This window comes from Syngnathus scovelli, chromosome 18, assembly GCF_024217435.2.
Source record: "Syngnathus scovelli strain Florida chromosome 18, RoL_Ssco_1.2, whole genome shotgun sequence".
Lineage (NCBI taxonomy): Eukaryota > Metazoa > Chordata > Actinopteri > Syngnathiformes > Syngnathidae > Syngnathus > Syngnathus scovelli.
Window position 1 is genome coordinate 11,835,060 of NC_090864.1, and position 14,674 is coordinate 11,849,733.

Genomic DNA, 14,674 nt, shown 5'->3' on the forward strand with positions numbered 1-14,674 from the left:
CTCCACCTTATGAAGTGACCACGGTTAGCTGCCTCACTCGTGATCAATATGTTGTATTGATTGATGCCTACATCCTGTGTGAGGTGAGTTCAATTTCTGATTATTAATCAGCAAATTAAGTGGGATGTCTTATTCATGAGCTGTGCGCATGCGTGGAGAGAGAGAGAGAGAGAGTTTGGGGAGGGTGGGGGCCCGGGTGGGGTGTGTGTGTGGGGGGGGGCAGTCCACGCGTGCATCCATCCAGAGTGGGGGGCGGGAAGACTTGGAAATCTCCGCCGCTTGCTGGTAGCTTGGTTGCCACCCACCGGAGAGGGAGCCAGCCGGTGCCCGCAGCCGGAGATGATCCGCGGCCGAGCGAGCGAGCGCCAGCGTGAGGCGGGCTGCTTGAAGCGGGCGGCCGGCAGCCAGCGCTCCGTCTCGTGTCGCACGCCTGAAGGACGAATGACTGCTCAGTGGATGAACTCATCCCGCTGAAAGCTCTCTGGAGAGGGACAGGAGACCCCCCTGAGCAGCCTCCCTCCCTCCCTCCCTCCCTCCCCCTCTGCACTTTCTCCATGGCGTCTCCGCAACAGTCCAGGATTCAGTCCTATCTGGAGCGCAACAAAATTGGAGCCTTATTTGAGGTAAGTACTCTTAAACTTCTTGTTCTCATACAGAAACTGTGGGGGATTAACGCCTTGCTCATAGGCACACTCACAGCTTGCATCACGCATCCAATTTGTGGCATTGCTATTTTGAATTCCATACTACTGTATTGTTTTCAACCTGCTTGATCAATATTCTTGTTAGTACACCTCAGCTGTGAGTAGAATGGGGATCCAGATAGATCGTTGCTCACGGGCCAAATTTGCACCCACACACTTGCGTTATTTTGTTTCGTTGAACCTGAGTGACCACGCTGAGCTTTTTATTGCTTCGCTGCGAGACGGGACAAACAGCTCCATCACATGCACTTGCAGGTGTGTGTGTGTGTGTGTGTGTGTATGCTAACGTAATCACAAAGTGCTGACGTGACACTTTGGCGCATTCAGCTAGTAGCAGCACGACACTGCACACATATACACAGGAAGCGTATGCATGCTAAGCAGATGTGAGAGAGGTGTGCCGTTTCAGCACCACACACATGATAGTCACACACACACTCAGCCCTGATGTCCATTCACGACTCATTACACACAGTCCCAGTGTGCTGATTCAGTCTCAAGAACAACATGATATCAGCTAAACCATGTGAAAAATGGATTTTATATTAATATTCCCATCTTGTTAGATTGTGAAATGTAGTGGTTCTGGCATTGAACCTTGTGGAACACCAGACTCTTTTTTTCTTATCATTTCTTTACAGACAGATTGTTCGAAATGTCCACATACATCAGCCTACTCTCCTTTCCTTTTACGTACATTGAACCGAATATCTCGGTCACTTCTTGGTGGAGTTCATGATGCACTGTCTCCATACGGTGGAGCAGGCCCGTTTCCACATCAATAACAGCAGAGCGCACTTTTCTCAATTTAGCTCGAGTCAAACGTATTGGCTCTTGCCAATTTGACTGCTAATTGTCATGATTCTTCTTCTTCTTCTATTTGCCTCGAAACCAGACAAATAAGCACTCTGAGTTCACTCCAGCTCAACTTTACGGTGACCGCACATCTTTCATCCTTTTCAGCGCCCAAGAGATAAGCTTATTTCCGTAGTGTGTGTTTCTGTGCATCACCACGCTGGAGGCTAAGTTTGCCCTCTGGGCAAGAGTTTGATCACTTTTTTTTTTTATTTTTTTTATTTTGGTTGGAGGTGTAGCTTTAAAGAGTAATTACATACAGCCTGAGGCCAAGCGCATCACCAGAGTTTAGAGGATAATATGGAGAGAGCGAGAGCAAGTCCAGTATGAGGACGCTTTCCAGAGAGGTCGGCGGCGGGGATATGATTTGTGGAAGGACGGCAGCCCGGAGGAGAACGGAGGCTGCATGCTAATGCCTTAGCATGCATGTGGCATCATGCAGTCACCGACTCGCGCGCAAAGCTTGACCGACATTCTCTAGCCAATGACAGTCATGGTACTTGTTGTAATTGGCGGATAGATAGATAGATAGATAGATAGATAGATAGATAGATAGATAGATAGATAGATAGATAGATAGATAGATAGATAGATAGATAGATAGATAGATAGATAGATAGATAGATAGATAGATAGATAGATAGATAGATAGATAGATAGATAGATAGATCCATCGATCCCTTAGAGAGGCTCGACTGGTGTGGTTTTTACGCACTCATTCACCCGGATGACTGGTTGCATCTTTCTTCGTCAAATGACGTGTTTTTTGTTTTCTGCCCACCCCAAACGACAAGCAGCATCTATCACTTGACAGCAGCCCAACCAACATCAATTGTGGCCGCAAGTGGGTAAATACGTAGCGCCTCTCTCCAAGCATCTGACACTTGTTATCATAGCCCAGAGAGAGAGAGACGTTGTTTCACACAAGGACGATCCACGATGACAGTACGTCTACGTTTCATTGCGCTCGACCCAGCGGTCGTGACAAGCGTGTCGATGAATTGGACGTTTGGCTCACTCCGGGGATGGAGCCATAAATTGATTCATCCATTTTTGATGGTTGGAATCGGAACAGTCTTGAGCCCGCTAGGAACGTGAACCACGATACTATTCCAGGAGATATCGACGAGAGTCTCAACGGGGCTTGTTCCCACACCGATTGCGTGGGAGCTTCCCGGCCGGGTACAGCGACTCACTCCATCATCCGTCATCACCGTCCGCATACGGAGGGAGGGACCTGCTTATTGTTGACTGCGATGATGTCATAGCGGCCGCTGCATTAGTGTACATTAGCTCGCTCGGAACGCCAGATGGGTCGGCCGATCGATGTACGCTCGCGCGCCGCTGCTTGCCTTTTTTAAATACAGTACAGACGTGAGGTGAGTGCAGATTTGGCGGGGACATTCCTTCCGCAATGTCGGGAAGGAACTGCAGTCTGGAGAGGTTTACTTGGTCAAGCAGAGTTCATTTTCCCCACATGAACCGGTGACGGCCTCAAAGCCCTTCCGCATTTAGCATTTGATTTGTCGGTGCACCCCTTCAGGAGTTGATGACGAAACTGATAAGCGAGACCCCCGATCGTCCCATCCCTTTCCTCATCGACCACCTCCAGAGCAAACAGGACAGCCCGGGAAAAATGCACCGGGCCTTGTCCGGATCGGCGGCGCTGTGGGCCCAGAGCTCCCCGGGTGGGTGTGACGCACATGCGTCGTCTTAAATCCAATGCAATGGAAACAACTTTGGAATTTGCTTTGCTGTGTGTTCCAAAGAAAGCAAAAACACTCGAAGAGACCTGCGCCACAATGACAAGCCGTGGCAAATTCAGTCCAGGAAACCCAAGAAATCCAAAAGTGACCTGGCCGTGTCCAGCTTGTCGCCTCCCTCGCCGGAGTCCACGCCGCGTAAGTCGGCGCCGTCCGTCCGTCCGCCCGCCCGTCCGTACGTCCGTCCGTCCATCCATCCATCCATCCATCCATCCATCCATCCATCCATCCATCCATCCATCCATCCGTTGATGATATAGCACGGCCGCTCTAATTTTCCGGCTTGTTTCCCCGTCACACGCCCCACCGAGTTGAATCGCTCTTTTTAATTTGATGCGATTGTCTTGAATTGAAATTTGTCACAGTAACAGTGTTGCCTCACGCACGCAGGCGTGCACACATTCTTTATCAATGTGCTTTACTGCAGCCGCAACATAACTGCAATCTATTTCTTTGATACTGTGTTCTTTTCAAGGCTAATCATGATGTATTGGATGTACTTGTTTCTCTATAAATGACAATTCATTCTTAAATCCAATTCATTCTTTCGTATTTTATTTTTACTTATCATAACGGTATTTAGTTGATTGCACGCGTGTGTGGGGGTTTGCATGCAAATAATGTGAAAAGACAAATTGTTACAATTTGGAACTAATAATCAATGCGGCTTTTGTGCCAACACAAAATCTGGTTGGCCGGCCGATGCGGGCGTACCTAATGGCGCGGGCGCGCGCTGCAGTGCGCCGAAAACCCTGGAGACGTCAAGGCTGGGTCAAATGTGGAGCATGTCGACCATTTGAATAATTCAACTTGGTGCCGCCAGTCTATTTCAGGGTGCGGTCAGCGCGTGGCTGAGAAATGAGGCTAGGAAGTGAAGAGAGACCGAAATTCGGGATGCTTGAAGAGACGTGAGACGTATGCCCGTTGCGGCTCGGCTTGGGAGTCGGATGGCATTAAAAATACATTTCGTAGGTGTTGGTTGGGGTGCGCGCGGCTCATGAAAAATGGAAGGCGGATTGAACATTAGCACGCAAGCGACACAACTGTGAAGACGAGCGCCATTGGCGATGCAACAACGCTTGGACTTTGGTTAAGGACATTTATTCCTGCCAGGCCGGGCCGGGCCGGGCCGCCGTACTTTGGTGCATGTAAATGGACACGCACGCACGCACGCATACAACCGTTCCGTGTATAACTGTCCGTTTTCTGTGTCTATTCCAATTGTCAGTTTGTGGTGTTTTTGTCAGTGCCTCAATGTCCATCGTGGGACTGGCGGGACAGCCGCGACTTGGACGAGCTCAACCACATCCTGCTGGAGAGCAAGAAGCTGGGCCGGGCCCTGGAGAGCCTTTCTCGCAGTGAGACAGACCGCTCGCTCGCTCGCTCGCTCACCCCTTCTCATTCGTCATGTAACGCTTGTAAAAGCACCAGGCGACCTTTTGACAGTGTTGCCGTGAGATCCCTGGTGGTAAATCCCATTCAGGATCAAGCGGACCGTCTGACAAGACCACGTGGACTCTTGTTGTCTTCTTTCCCTTCATGGGATTCTTTTGGCTTTTTTTTTTCACAGGCATCGGCACCTCCGATGACATCGATCAGGTAACGCTGACTCGTCGTTTTGAAACAATAGTCAGTTTGTACGTCGCCATTTTATCATTGTGCTGCTCCTTGTGCTGTTACAGCTTTGGCCACCAAGAGGCAGTATTTTATATAATAGCAAAAAAGTCATCAGAAACACCAAATATGAATCTATTTCGAAAAGCAGGAAAAAAGAGAGCAGCGCAATGAGGCATGGAATCACAAAATGCCTTTTTTTTTTCATTCTAATTTGTCTTTTTCACATAGAACTTGGGAGGCTTCAACTCGGTGCTGCGCCCCCGCGTGGTGGGCGAGTGGACGGGTCGACCCGAGGAGGACGCAGACCCGCTAGCGGCCGAGATGCTGCGGCCTCCCGTCCCGCGGGTCCAAAACCATGTTGGCTGGAGCGGGGACAGACTTCCCGTTGTCAGGTTGGTCTTCGGCGTCCACAGGAGGAAATGAAACAAATCCCAGATGCTGCTTTTCAAGTATTGACTGAGTGTACTTTGCGTTTAAGAACAAATATTCAAATCTCTCAAGCGGGCATTCTCAGCAAGATGAGTGCCCCCCCCCCCCCCCCCCCCCCCCCCCCCCCTCCCTCCTCTCCGCCGCCTGAACTAGTGTGATAATCCCATTTCAAAGGCTATCCGGCGCCAAGCTCGTTTGGAATGAAAAGTAATGGCGCGTCGCTGGAGGCTATGGTGCACACGGCGAGCTTGTTATCAAAACATTTGCCGCCCTAAACTGCGTCTTTCCTCGACCTCTCTCAAGGCTGCTTTTCTTCAACCTGCTGCATCTTTAAGCGGCGTCGGTGTGATGTGATTTGTACCGTGGTGTGACTAATGAGAGGAACACAAACGCATTCATCACGCACGCACGCACGCACGCACGGCACGGCACGCGCACAGCTCATTTCTTTAGGCTGCCGAATGCTGGCAGGAAAATCACTTTGTTCGCAGCTTGAGTGGGGAGGTTGTGTCTAGAAAGTGTTTTATACACATGCAGTCTTGTTCTGTGGCCATGGTCACACTCATCAATGTCTTTGGTTGCCCCGCCCACCCTTCCAGTCTCAAGATGGAGGCCAAAGGCAGTAAAGGGCTGAAGGCGTTACAGCAGCATCACCGGAATCTGCTGGCCGCCAAGTTGGCGCAGGAATCCTTGGACCCGCTCCACGGTCTCACGCCGTGCCTCGGAGAAGACGAGATGGATGACCGCGATGACGACGACGACGACGCCATGGAGCTTCTGGGTAAGTTCACTTTACGGGAGTGGAAGGCCTCTGGCGGATTTGTGGCGCTCATTTAGGAAGACAGAATGTGTGCCACGGATGACTGATGGCCGCCGGACTGGCGGGCTTGGACTTATTGATTCCCAAAAGGTTGATTGATCAGCTCTCCTGGGCTGCTGAGTACTGCCTGAGTCACTTTCTCTTTTTTTGTGTTTGTGGATCATTTTTTATGGCCGCCGTCCGTCCCAGTGCGGGAGGCATGTGAGGAACTGAATTTACTAACGTTAGTGCCCTCTAGTGGTAGATGCGCGTCATCACCGTTAAATAGGGAAAGTTACAGGTGACCGGAGGGTTCCGATAAAAATAGAGATTTACTTTTTCATTACTTAGTTTCAATTTTAATATTTTTTCTTTGACATTTTTTTATATTTCAAATTATTTATTGTAGTATTTGTGTGTGTTTTTGACGTACTTGATACTGTGGATTAATGCACGTTTTGACTCAATGATAAAATATATGTATTGATATATTTTTTAATGTATATACTTTTCCCATTCCATTTCATAGCCGCAGCGCACCTTCGGTGTGCACCTTGAAAGTGCACGGCTGCTTTAAACCGCGAGAGGGCAGCATTGTTTGGCAACCGGCTCTTACTGCGCTTAGTGGTCCGTCGAGAGTTGAAACATTGATGGTGGCCGGTGTCACTTGACCCTGGCGCGGCCGGCCGGTGTCACTTGACCCTGGCGTGATGACTCGTACGTCGTGACGTCAAGTTCTGCTGCGGCGCCCTAATCCCTGCTTCTACCAAAAATAAAAATCAATAATCAAAAAGTGTGGTTAGAGGCAGTAAAAAGGTTTACAGCAAATTCTATAAAACTTTCCTCAATCCACAGGGCTGTGATGTGTGTGCTGCGACATCTGATTCCCATCACCAAGTGTGTGTGTGTGTGTGTGTGTGTGTGTGTGTGTGTGTGTGTGTGTGGTTGTGGTGGGGGTCCACCATTGGAAAGACATCATTAAGAAAGGCAATTCTGGCATGCTGCTTTTTATTACAAAGGCAAACAAATGTGTCTCCGCCACCACGCACATCAAAGTGTACGTGTCGGTGTAGCTGGCGTGGGATGGCTTCACACCCTTTTTCACATTCGTCACGGGACTGACCGGCAATAGATCCGAGGTGGTGTCCACCTTCATTTAAGCCAGCCGATAGTCAAGTCGTTCATGTCGTAGTTCACATATTTGCTAGTGTAGCGGTTGACGTTGCCTGTCATGTATTTTGTCCCCCCTCGCAGAGGACCTGGATGACTTGCGCATGGAAGGCGTGTGCGGGTTGGCTCCGTCCGGCTGTAAGTTCAGTCAAGGACGCAGCTCCTACTATTCAGAACCTCAGGCCAAAGTAACGCTCAACATCTGCTCTCGATGTGCCAGGTAGGCCTTTGTGGTCCTCCGTCCGCTAGGGAGTGTAGCGCTTCGCACAGAGTCGACGTTAGCTAGCGGCCATTCATTGGCATAGGACAAGGCAAGCTTCAAACTCGACCGTCCGTCCGTCCGTCCGTGTATGCAATCTGGCTGCGGGTACGACGTCTGGACGCATCAATGGCGCTCGGCGATAAGCGCTATCTGTCGCTACGACGACGCCGTGTCGTCATGCGCCCGCGCGGCGTGCCTTGCCTTGTTTGGGCTGTGCGGCGTGCTCGCGTCTTATCAGATGGGGAAGTTTTGGCAGGTCCCGCACCGGGAGGAACGTTATCGCACGATCACACGCTCGCGGTTTATGTAACGGCATGGCTTGGAGTGCCGAGTTTATACCCATTGCACCTTCGCGTAGACGTCTGTGCGGTTCTTTTGGGATTTATACCGAATCGACAAAATACATAGTACGTGATTATGCAGTCACGTCTCAAACGGTTACGGGGATGAGCGTTTTTCATACCTGGCCTAACTTAAGGCTGACTCGGGACAATCGTCAGCTAGCCAAAACAAAGGGAGCTGTCATGTAAACAGACTGATTCCATCTCAGTCTAAAGTTTTGAAATGATTGTTGACCCTCATGGTTTCCTCCTTGCTCATCGTGGTGCAGGTTGCAGGGCGACAGTCTGACCACCAGCAGGTCCCAGGAAAAGCTGCCACCTCACCCATCCGAACAAGCCGTGCCTGACATCTCACGTGAGTGGCTGACAAGCACGTCGCGTCCGTCATCCACGTCTGCTAACGTGCCGTCTCGTCTTTCTCGCAGCCGCGTTGCCCAGGGTGGACGCTTTGGCTTCGGCGGCGGCGGCGGGACGCTTGCAGGAACGCCAAGCGCCGTCTCAAGTGTCCAGCTCTGTGAGTGATGCTAATTGGACGGCGGCCATCTTGTTTGTTCACAATGTGGAATGTGTCATGGTTCACATATCTTGGGATCAGCATCAGCTCATTGAAACCTTGCCGCACAAAGCAATTTCAATCAGATTCCAAACTTGTGCTTGGCACGTGCTACAATTTAGAGGCCGTCGCGCCAAAGAAGGTGCTCGCTAGCTAGATAGATAGATAGATAGATAGATAGATAGATAGATAGATAGATAGATAGATAGATAGATAGATAGATAGATAGATAGATAGATAGATAGATAGATAGATAGTGTTGTGGCGCTACCCTCCAGGTGGACATGTATTAAAAAGGTTTCTTTTAATCGCAGCGGCAGCAGCGGCAGCGGCAGCAGCAGGAGCCGCCGCCTCGTGACGTCGGCCGACCCGTCGCCGGCCGCTTTGATTGGGTCTGCTCCCGGTTAGCGTGGAGCCGCTCTGCATCTGCCGCGCACACCCGCTCATGTCTCGGCTGGTTACGGGGGATTTGGGATTTTCCAAAACGTCTAACACTTGGATGGGGGCAATTATGAAAACAAAAGAGCGAGAGTGAGAGGAATGCTTTTGGAGGGGGTTAACGATGCAAAAGGGCGTCTTGGCGGCGGCGGCGGCGTTATTGACGGCATGTGAGACGGCCCAAGAGACGTTTTGGAAAAGGCATGGCAACTCCGCTTTTCTAGTTATAGCATGGGAAAGATAATCAAACTAAAAAGATCTAAAAATGAGAAAATCTATTTCAGAATTCATTTACTTTTTGACATATAGTGTACATTTTCATTCAATTCCGCATTTAATCTTTACGATTGCATCATTTGAAAAAGTGTCAAAAAAACGTGCTTGTCACTTCTTCTTTTTTCCACTTTATTTTTCCGACATTTCTTTGAAATGATGACATGTAGCTTGTAAAAGCTGTTAATGGCCGTTGCGATTGGTCTGGCCGGCCGGCCGGCCGGCCGCCCCTTGCTTAAAGGCGATAAATGCCCTGCAAATACAAGAAAATATCCCCAAAGATCCCGCCGCCTCCAGTTTGTCGGCCGGGATCAAAACCCGTTGCCTGAGTGACGGGGCCGTCAAGCAAGCAAGCCTGCCTGCCTGCCTGCCTGCCAGGGGGAAACTGCTCATTTGTTCGGCGCGAGCAGGAAAATGAGCGTGATGCCTTGCGGCTGATAGAAGGCAGACGCGGCTGTTGTGACGCTTTATGTTCCGTTTCCACGGCGATCTGGCCATGCACCGCGCGGCCCTCCGTCTGTCTTACTCTTCTTTTTATCATCTACGTTATTTCATTTTAAAGCCCACAAAGCCGCAACTCGACTCCACGTCATCCGTTTCAAACATGTAAGTTGGCGTGGGGCTCATCACTCATGGAGCTGACTGATCCTGAGATTGACCGGCAGCCAGACTTGTGCCAGTGTAGCGGTTCAACAAAACACGTGGTGCACCACGATGATGGCGGTTTCAGCCGACATGTGTTTCATATGATTCCCGGTTTAGCGTGCAATCGCTGTTGATTTTTGAACGTCTAGCGAAAGCCAAAGATGGAGTTGTGATTCCCTGCAATCTTCCATACGCACTTTCATCTCCTGTGTTTTTTTTTGTTTTTTTTTTAATACAGCCTCCCAGTTTTCTCACCCTCAGCAGATTCGGCTCTGATATTTCCAGTAATGACTGAACGTGATATGAAAGGAGCTTAATTGAAGCCTTGCTGACTGTTTTTTTTTTTTTCTCCCTTTTAAAAAGTCACTTTCACTCTTTTTTGCCTCCCTCCCTCCCTCTCTCTTACAGCGTCAGCCTGTCTGGGAGTCTGATCTCAAAGCTGGGAGGACCGGTGGCCTGCTGCTGGGGGACCCCCTCTTCTCCAAGGAGCTGGAGAACATGGGCAAGCAACTCGCTGGTGAGTTGTTCAATTTGGTTAGCAGCAGAAATGACCAGAACTGAATTTTTTATTTATGCTGCCGTATTGTATTTATCATCACGGTGAAAGCCTGCAAGGGAATCCGGAGGGCGTGCCCCCCCCTCCCCCCCCCCCCCCCCCCCTCACCCCCCTTTAACACAACCACACGCCTTGACATTATTATAAAGAAAGGGCTTATTATTTGTCCTCTCACATACATACATACATACATACCACGCTTATTTGAAGCATATTGCTAACACATTAGCCAAGACTTTGCCCCCGCTCACAAGAAGCCTCATTTTTCATTCGCAGATCTTCTCACGTGGTTTTCATTTGCACATGTCTGACGTGGGGCTCCCGTCGGGCGTCTGACTGAGCTAATTGGGCCCTTTGAAGTCTTTATTAGCCGCTAACACGTTCCACGGCGGGAGCCGTTTCATGTTTGCGATCGGTGGCGCTGAGGTCGCCCACGTCGCCGTGGCACGTTTCTGATAGCGCCTTCTGTGGTCTGGCAGAGGTGGAGAAGGATTTGGCCAAGCTGGCAGAAGTGGGGAAGATGACGGTTCGAAACAACCCCCACGGCAGTCTCCTCCGCGGTCCGCTGGGCCACCGGAGCCTCCCCGACACGCTGCCGCTCACCAGCCTCCTCTGCAGGCCTCGCTCGCCGGCGGGCAAGACGTGCGCCGCCAGCGGGCTCCCCCTCGTCAGCCCCGGCTCGGCGTCCCTGCGTCCAGGCGGTCGTGCCTACAGCAACCCCGGCAGCAGGACGCACACGCCCGGGACCACGCCCGACAACCTGCGCTCGGGCTTCAACCCTCACAAGGAGGTGACGTTCAGGAGGTGCAGGAGTCGGCCGGTCACGCCCACCGGGCAGCCGGCGCGCACCCGACCCTTGCTCACGCCGCCCGGGCTCAGCACCACCGACAGTCTGGGGGCCAGCCTGAGGGCCTACCTGGCTGAGGTAGGACCAACATCTCGTATCAAATGAGAGGCCTCCCATTTATTTAGGATTACTATGAATATTTCATGTTATTCAAATGTCATATTATTTCGTATTCAAGCAAGCTTTTAAGGTCATCGGTTCAAGTTGCCTGCCTGTCTGTTTCCCCTGAAATCATCCCCCATATTTATAGTGTAGCAATAAAACAATGACAAGCAGGACACCCAGCGTGTATAAACGGGAGCGTTCTCCGACCCAATGCTTTGGGAAGAGTCAGAGCGTGTGCGCCAAAGGGCCCCGTGCCTGGCCAGGCCCGGCCCGGCCCGGCCCGGCCCGGCCCGGCGGGGACCGTTGGCGGCGGGGACCTCCTTGGCGTCAACTACACAGCACGCGTGTGCTTGGTGTGGAGTTTCCGTGGCGGAAACCATCCAATCCATTTCATAAAGACATCTAGTATATTCCTTTCATGTAGGTGCTGTTAAACAAGACGTCAGGCCGTTTGATGGCTTTATTATTAGTTGCTTGCTTTTTGACACTTTTGGTTGCCTACGCATTGATTGATTGATTTTTTTGCTTTTGTTCTTGCCCCTGCTTCAGGATGAATTCTACCAGCAGTTGCAGGCCATGCGGCAGCCTTGGCACATCCCCAGCGACACGGACAGCGACATCGTGGAGCCGCCCGAGCAGGACAAAAGTAAGTGAACTTTCCTCCACACGTTCTCATTACATCACCGCGGCGCAAACAAAAAACGCGGATCTGAATTTTGCGTTGACGTTACAGAAGAGGAATTCCAGTTTGGCAACAATCAAAAAAACACACACAAAAAAAAAGGCAACCGCCGTTGTCGTGGAAACATAACTCTGGCGGTTGCTTATCTTACATAATGATAACAATGCTGGCACTGGGGAGCCATGTTGAATGAATCACGGTCCCCCCCAAAAAATTGTGGTCATCGGACTTCAAATATGCAAATTCTATTTCACTTTCCGGCCCCGAATAAACAGAAAGCGTGTCGAGTTCACCGAAGGGTCGTTGTGCTTTTGGATGTATCCATATGGTCGGTCTTCTTTTTGTCGTCTCAGGTGCCAGCAAGCGATCCGTCTTTTCAGGTAAGACTCTGTTGCACACTCCTGAGAAATCTGGAGCCTGACTGTCTGCTTATGACCTCACTTCTTGAATAAGCGTGCGGAAGCCACCGAACTCATTTCATTCAATTATCCTGGCGAGTTAAACGGAGGCCGTTGCCCAGTTCCATGAAGTCACACGGGGGTACGGCGTTTACGCGCTCGCTCGCTCGCTCGCTCGCTCGCTCGCTCACTGGCAGACAGAGCGCAGTCACTGACGATCCGGCTCTGTCTGCTTTGTGGCTTGTGTCTGCTGCGGTCGTTCTCTTGTGGTGGCCGCGGTGCTGGAGCCGTTTGCAGTGTGCCAGCCTGGAAGGAGATGTGAGAGAAGGCTGCTGCTTGGCTATCACAAGAAAGCCAGACTGCCCCCCCCGCGTCGCCACGGCAACACTCCGAAAGCGCAAACTTCATTTTCCAGCTTGACCGTGACACAGCAGAATATGAGTCTGACTGCAGTGCTGAACAACTCATTGTAATATCTTCAAATATAATCGGACTTTTGTGTCCTATTTTCAGGCCTATGAAGACGTCAAAGATCCCGTCCGCCAATTATGCAAGCCGCCGGACATTTTGAACAAATTCAGTTATTTTTATAAGTCCTATGAATGATATTGTATACCTTTCTTCTTTTCCACCAATATTTCCTATAGACTGTTATACTATGTATATGATATTTTTGTTTCGCATGCATGCTATGGGACTCCCTGCATGGGTGCACTTTGTGCTTTGACAACCTCTTTCCAAGGCAGTGCACAAGCGAGACAATTTCTTGCATGTCTGAGCAAGCTTATGCCACTCGGCGGCGGCAACAATTTTCAAGTGTCGGGAAATCCAATTGAATATTCTGACCGTATTCACGAGACAGAGTGCAAGTACTTTTGATACGTTCAATTTGAATAAAGACAAAGAATTATGAACAAAGATTTCCATTTTAGCTGTGCTGCAGTGTAGCGCCAACTATTGGTGAGGAGAACTACTATGGCTACTTGAGTTAGTATTAGCTTGTTTGCCTGCCGGCCTGCCTGCCGGCCTGCCTGCCTGCCTGCCTGCCTTCAAATGATCCCTTAATGATATGCTCCCTGAAAGAGGTTTTCAAACATCTCTTGGAGGAGGACACTAAAGAATGCTAGTATGCTAATAAAATGATTTGGTGCTCATCACTTTGGTGCAAGATTCCATTTCACTCCCTTTTTTCACTGCAGTACCATCAGCTGGATCTGGTTGGGTCTCAATGGAGCCCCAGCGGTGCCTTAATCTCGCCCCCCCCCCCCCCCCCCAAAAAAAAAAAAGTCTTTTCAACCTTCACATTCCACATTAGCAGTGCACCACAAATCCATACGTCCACAAATCAACCCTTTATACACGCGCTATTTTCTCTTTCAGTTCATATTTCTTCACCGCCCGGCCGTTTGTTATGTCAGCAAAAAGAATCAAAGCATATGGAAGATCTGGAAGGAGATGAAGACTTGAGTTCCCACCGCAGATGTCACTCAAAACGCTGACGCTTTATCTCCATCTGCTCACATCTGTGTATTTACAAGTCATCAAGCGCCATGACCGATTCCATGTGATCTCTTTCTCTTGACCGCGCGTGTCATTGAATGACAAATCAAAGGGATGATGTTTCTTAGTGATCCTTTTCCCCCCTCCCCAGAACCATGCTAAATAAAGTATTTGATGCAAGCAAATGTGAGGGCCACCCGTGCAGCATTGCAACTCATGGGGGAGAAGAGAAAACCTGATAAGACATGGAGCCTGTGAGCCTGTGTATTGTAAAAGTTGCAGATTCATGGGGAACAATATGAAATACATCAATAAATAAAGGGTTGCTTGCACAATAAAAGCACATTTGGGCGTATTCTCTTCACTGGGAACAAAACGAGTTCCTACCGAGCAAGAGCCCGTGTCACTTACCAGTCGGCTATATGGCCGTCTACACTCTTTTGTACTAGTGATGTGCATTCCACCTACTGGTTGAAATCATATGAACTGAAAAAAGAACGAATCACTTTAGGAAGTGATTCGTTCACTCTCGCTCACTGAAAAGATTCGTCCGTTTGAACGAATCGTTCACTCACGAGCCAACTCTACTCACTACCGCCCTCTGGCGTAAAGGAAAACGAACTTGTCTGCCAGTGACGTCAAATTGTACACGCTAACCTTTCGACCGAATACTTCTTCAAATAGACACCACAAAGGGTAAAATAAAGTTCATATGATAAAGGAATCATAAAGTCATG

General features: G+C 49.9%; 2 protein-coding genes across 9 annotated transcripts in view; both read left to right on the forward strand.

Moving 5' to 3' along the window:
- Positions 1–133: 133 nt before the first annotated feature.
- Positions 134–13,700, forward strand: c18h8orf34 (chromosome 18 C8orf34 homolog). Of its 3 annotated transcripts, XM_049749707.2 has the most exons (15): positions 134–623; positions 3,103–3,247; positions 3,329–3,460; positions 4,570–4,680; positions 4,893–4,921; positions 5,168–5,331; positions 5,968–6,149; positions 7,422–7,557; positions 8,210–8,295; positions 8,366–8,454; positions 10,258–10,366; positions 10,885–11,330; positions 11,907–12,003; positions 12,393–12,419; positions 12,951–13,700. In XM_049749707.2, the coding sequence occupies exons 1-15, from the start codon at positions 555–557 to the stop codon at positions 12,956–12,958; spliced, it is 1,830 nt and encodes a 609-aa protein (XP_049605664.1). In that variant the 5' UTR covers positions 134–554; the 3' UTR covers positions 12,959–13,700. The 3 variants fall into 3 exon arrangements, with proteins under 3 accessions (XP_049605664.1, XP_049605662.1, XP_049605665.1); XM_049749705.2 differs by having other exon boundaries at positions 12,393–13,700; XM_049749708.2 differs by lacking the exon at positions 134–623 and having other exon boundaries at positions 4,551–4,680; positions 12,393–13,700.
- Positions 13,701–14,537: 837 nt separating this feature from the next.
- The window catches only part of sulf1 (sulfatase 1), a 44,213-nt gene continuing 44,076 nt past the window's right edge, over positions 14,538–14,674 (forward strand). For 3 of the 6 annotated variants that reach the window (XM_049749691.2, XM_049749692.2, XM_049749693.2), the window contains exon 1: positions 14,538–14,633. The gene's annotated coding sequence lies outside the window, so the exon portion shown is untranslated. The remainder of the gene's footprint in view (positions 14,634–14,674) is intronic. The other 3 variants (XM_049749689.2, XM_068648735.1, XM_049749694.2) reach the window with 2 other exon arrangements.

Bases quoted from the DNA above. Each gene is read 5' to 3' on its own strand.
- c18h8orf34 (XM_049749705.2), top strand. From the start codon at position 555: ATGGCGTCTCCGCAACAGTCCAGGATTCAGTCCTATCTGGAGCGCAAC. The intron at 5,332-5,967 runs GTTGGTCTTCGG...CCACCCTTCCAG, and splicing joins GACAGACTTCCCGTTGTCAG to TCTCAAGATGGAGGCCAAAG. The intron at 8,455-10,257 runs GTGAGTGATGCT...TCTCTCTTACAG, and splicing joins CGTCTCAAGTGTCCAGCTCT to CGTCAGCCTGTCTGGGAGTC.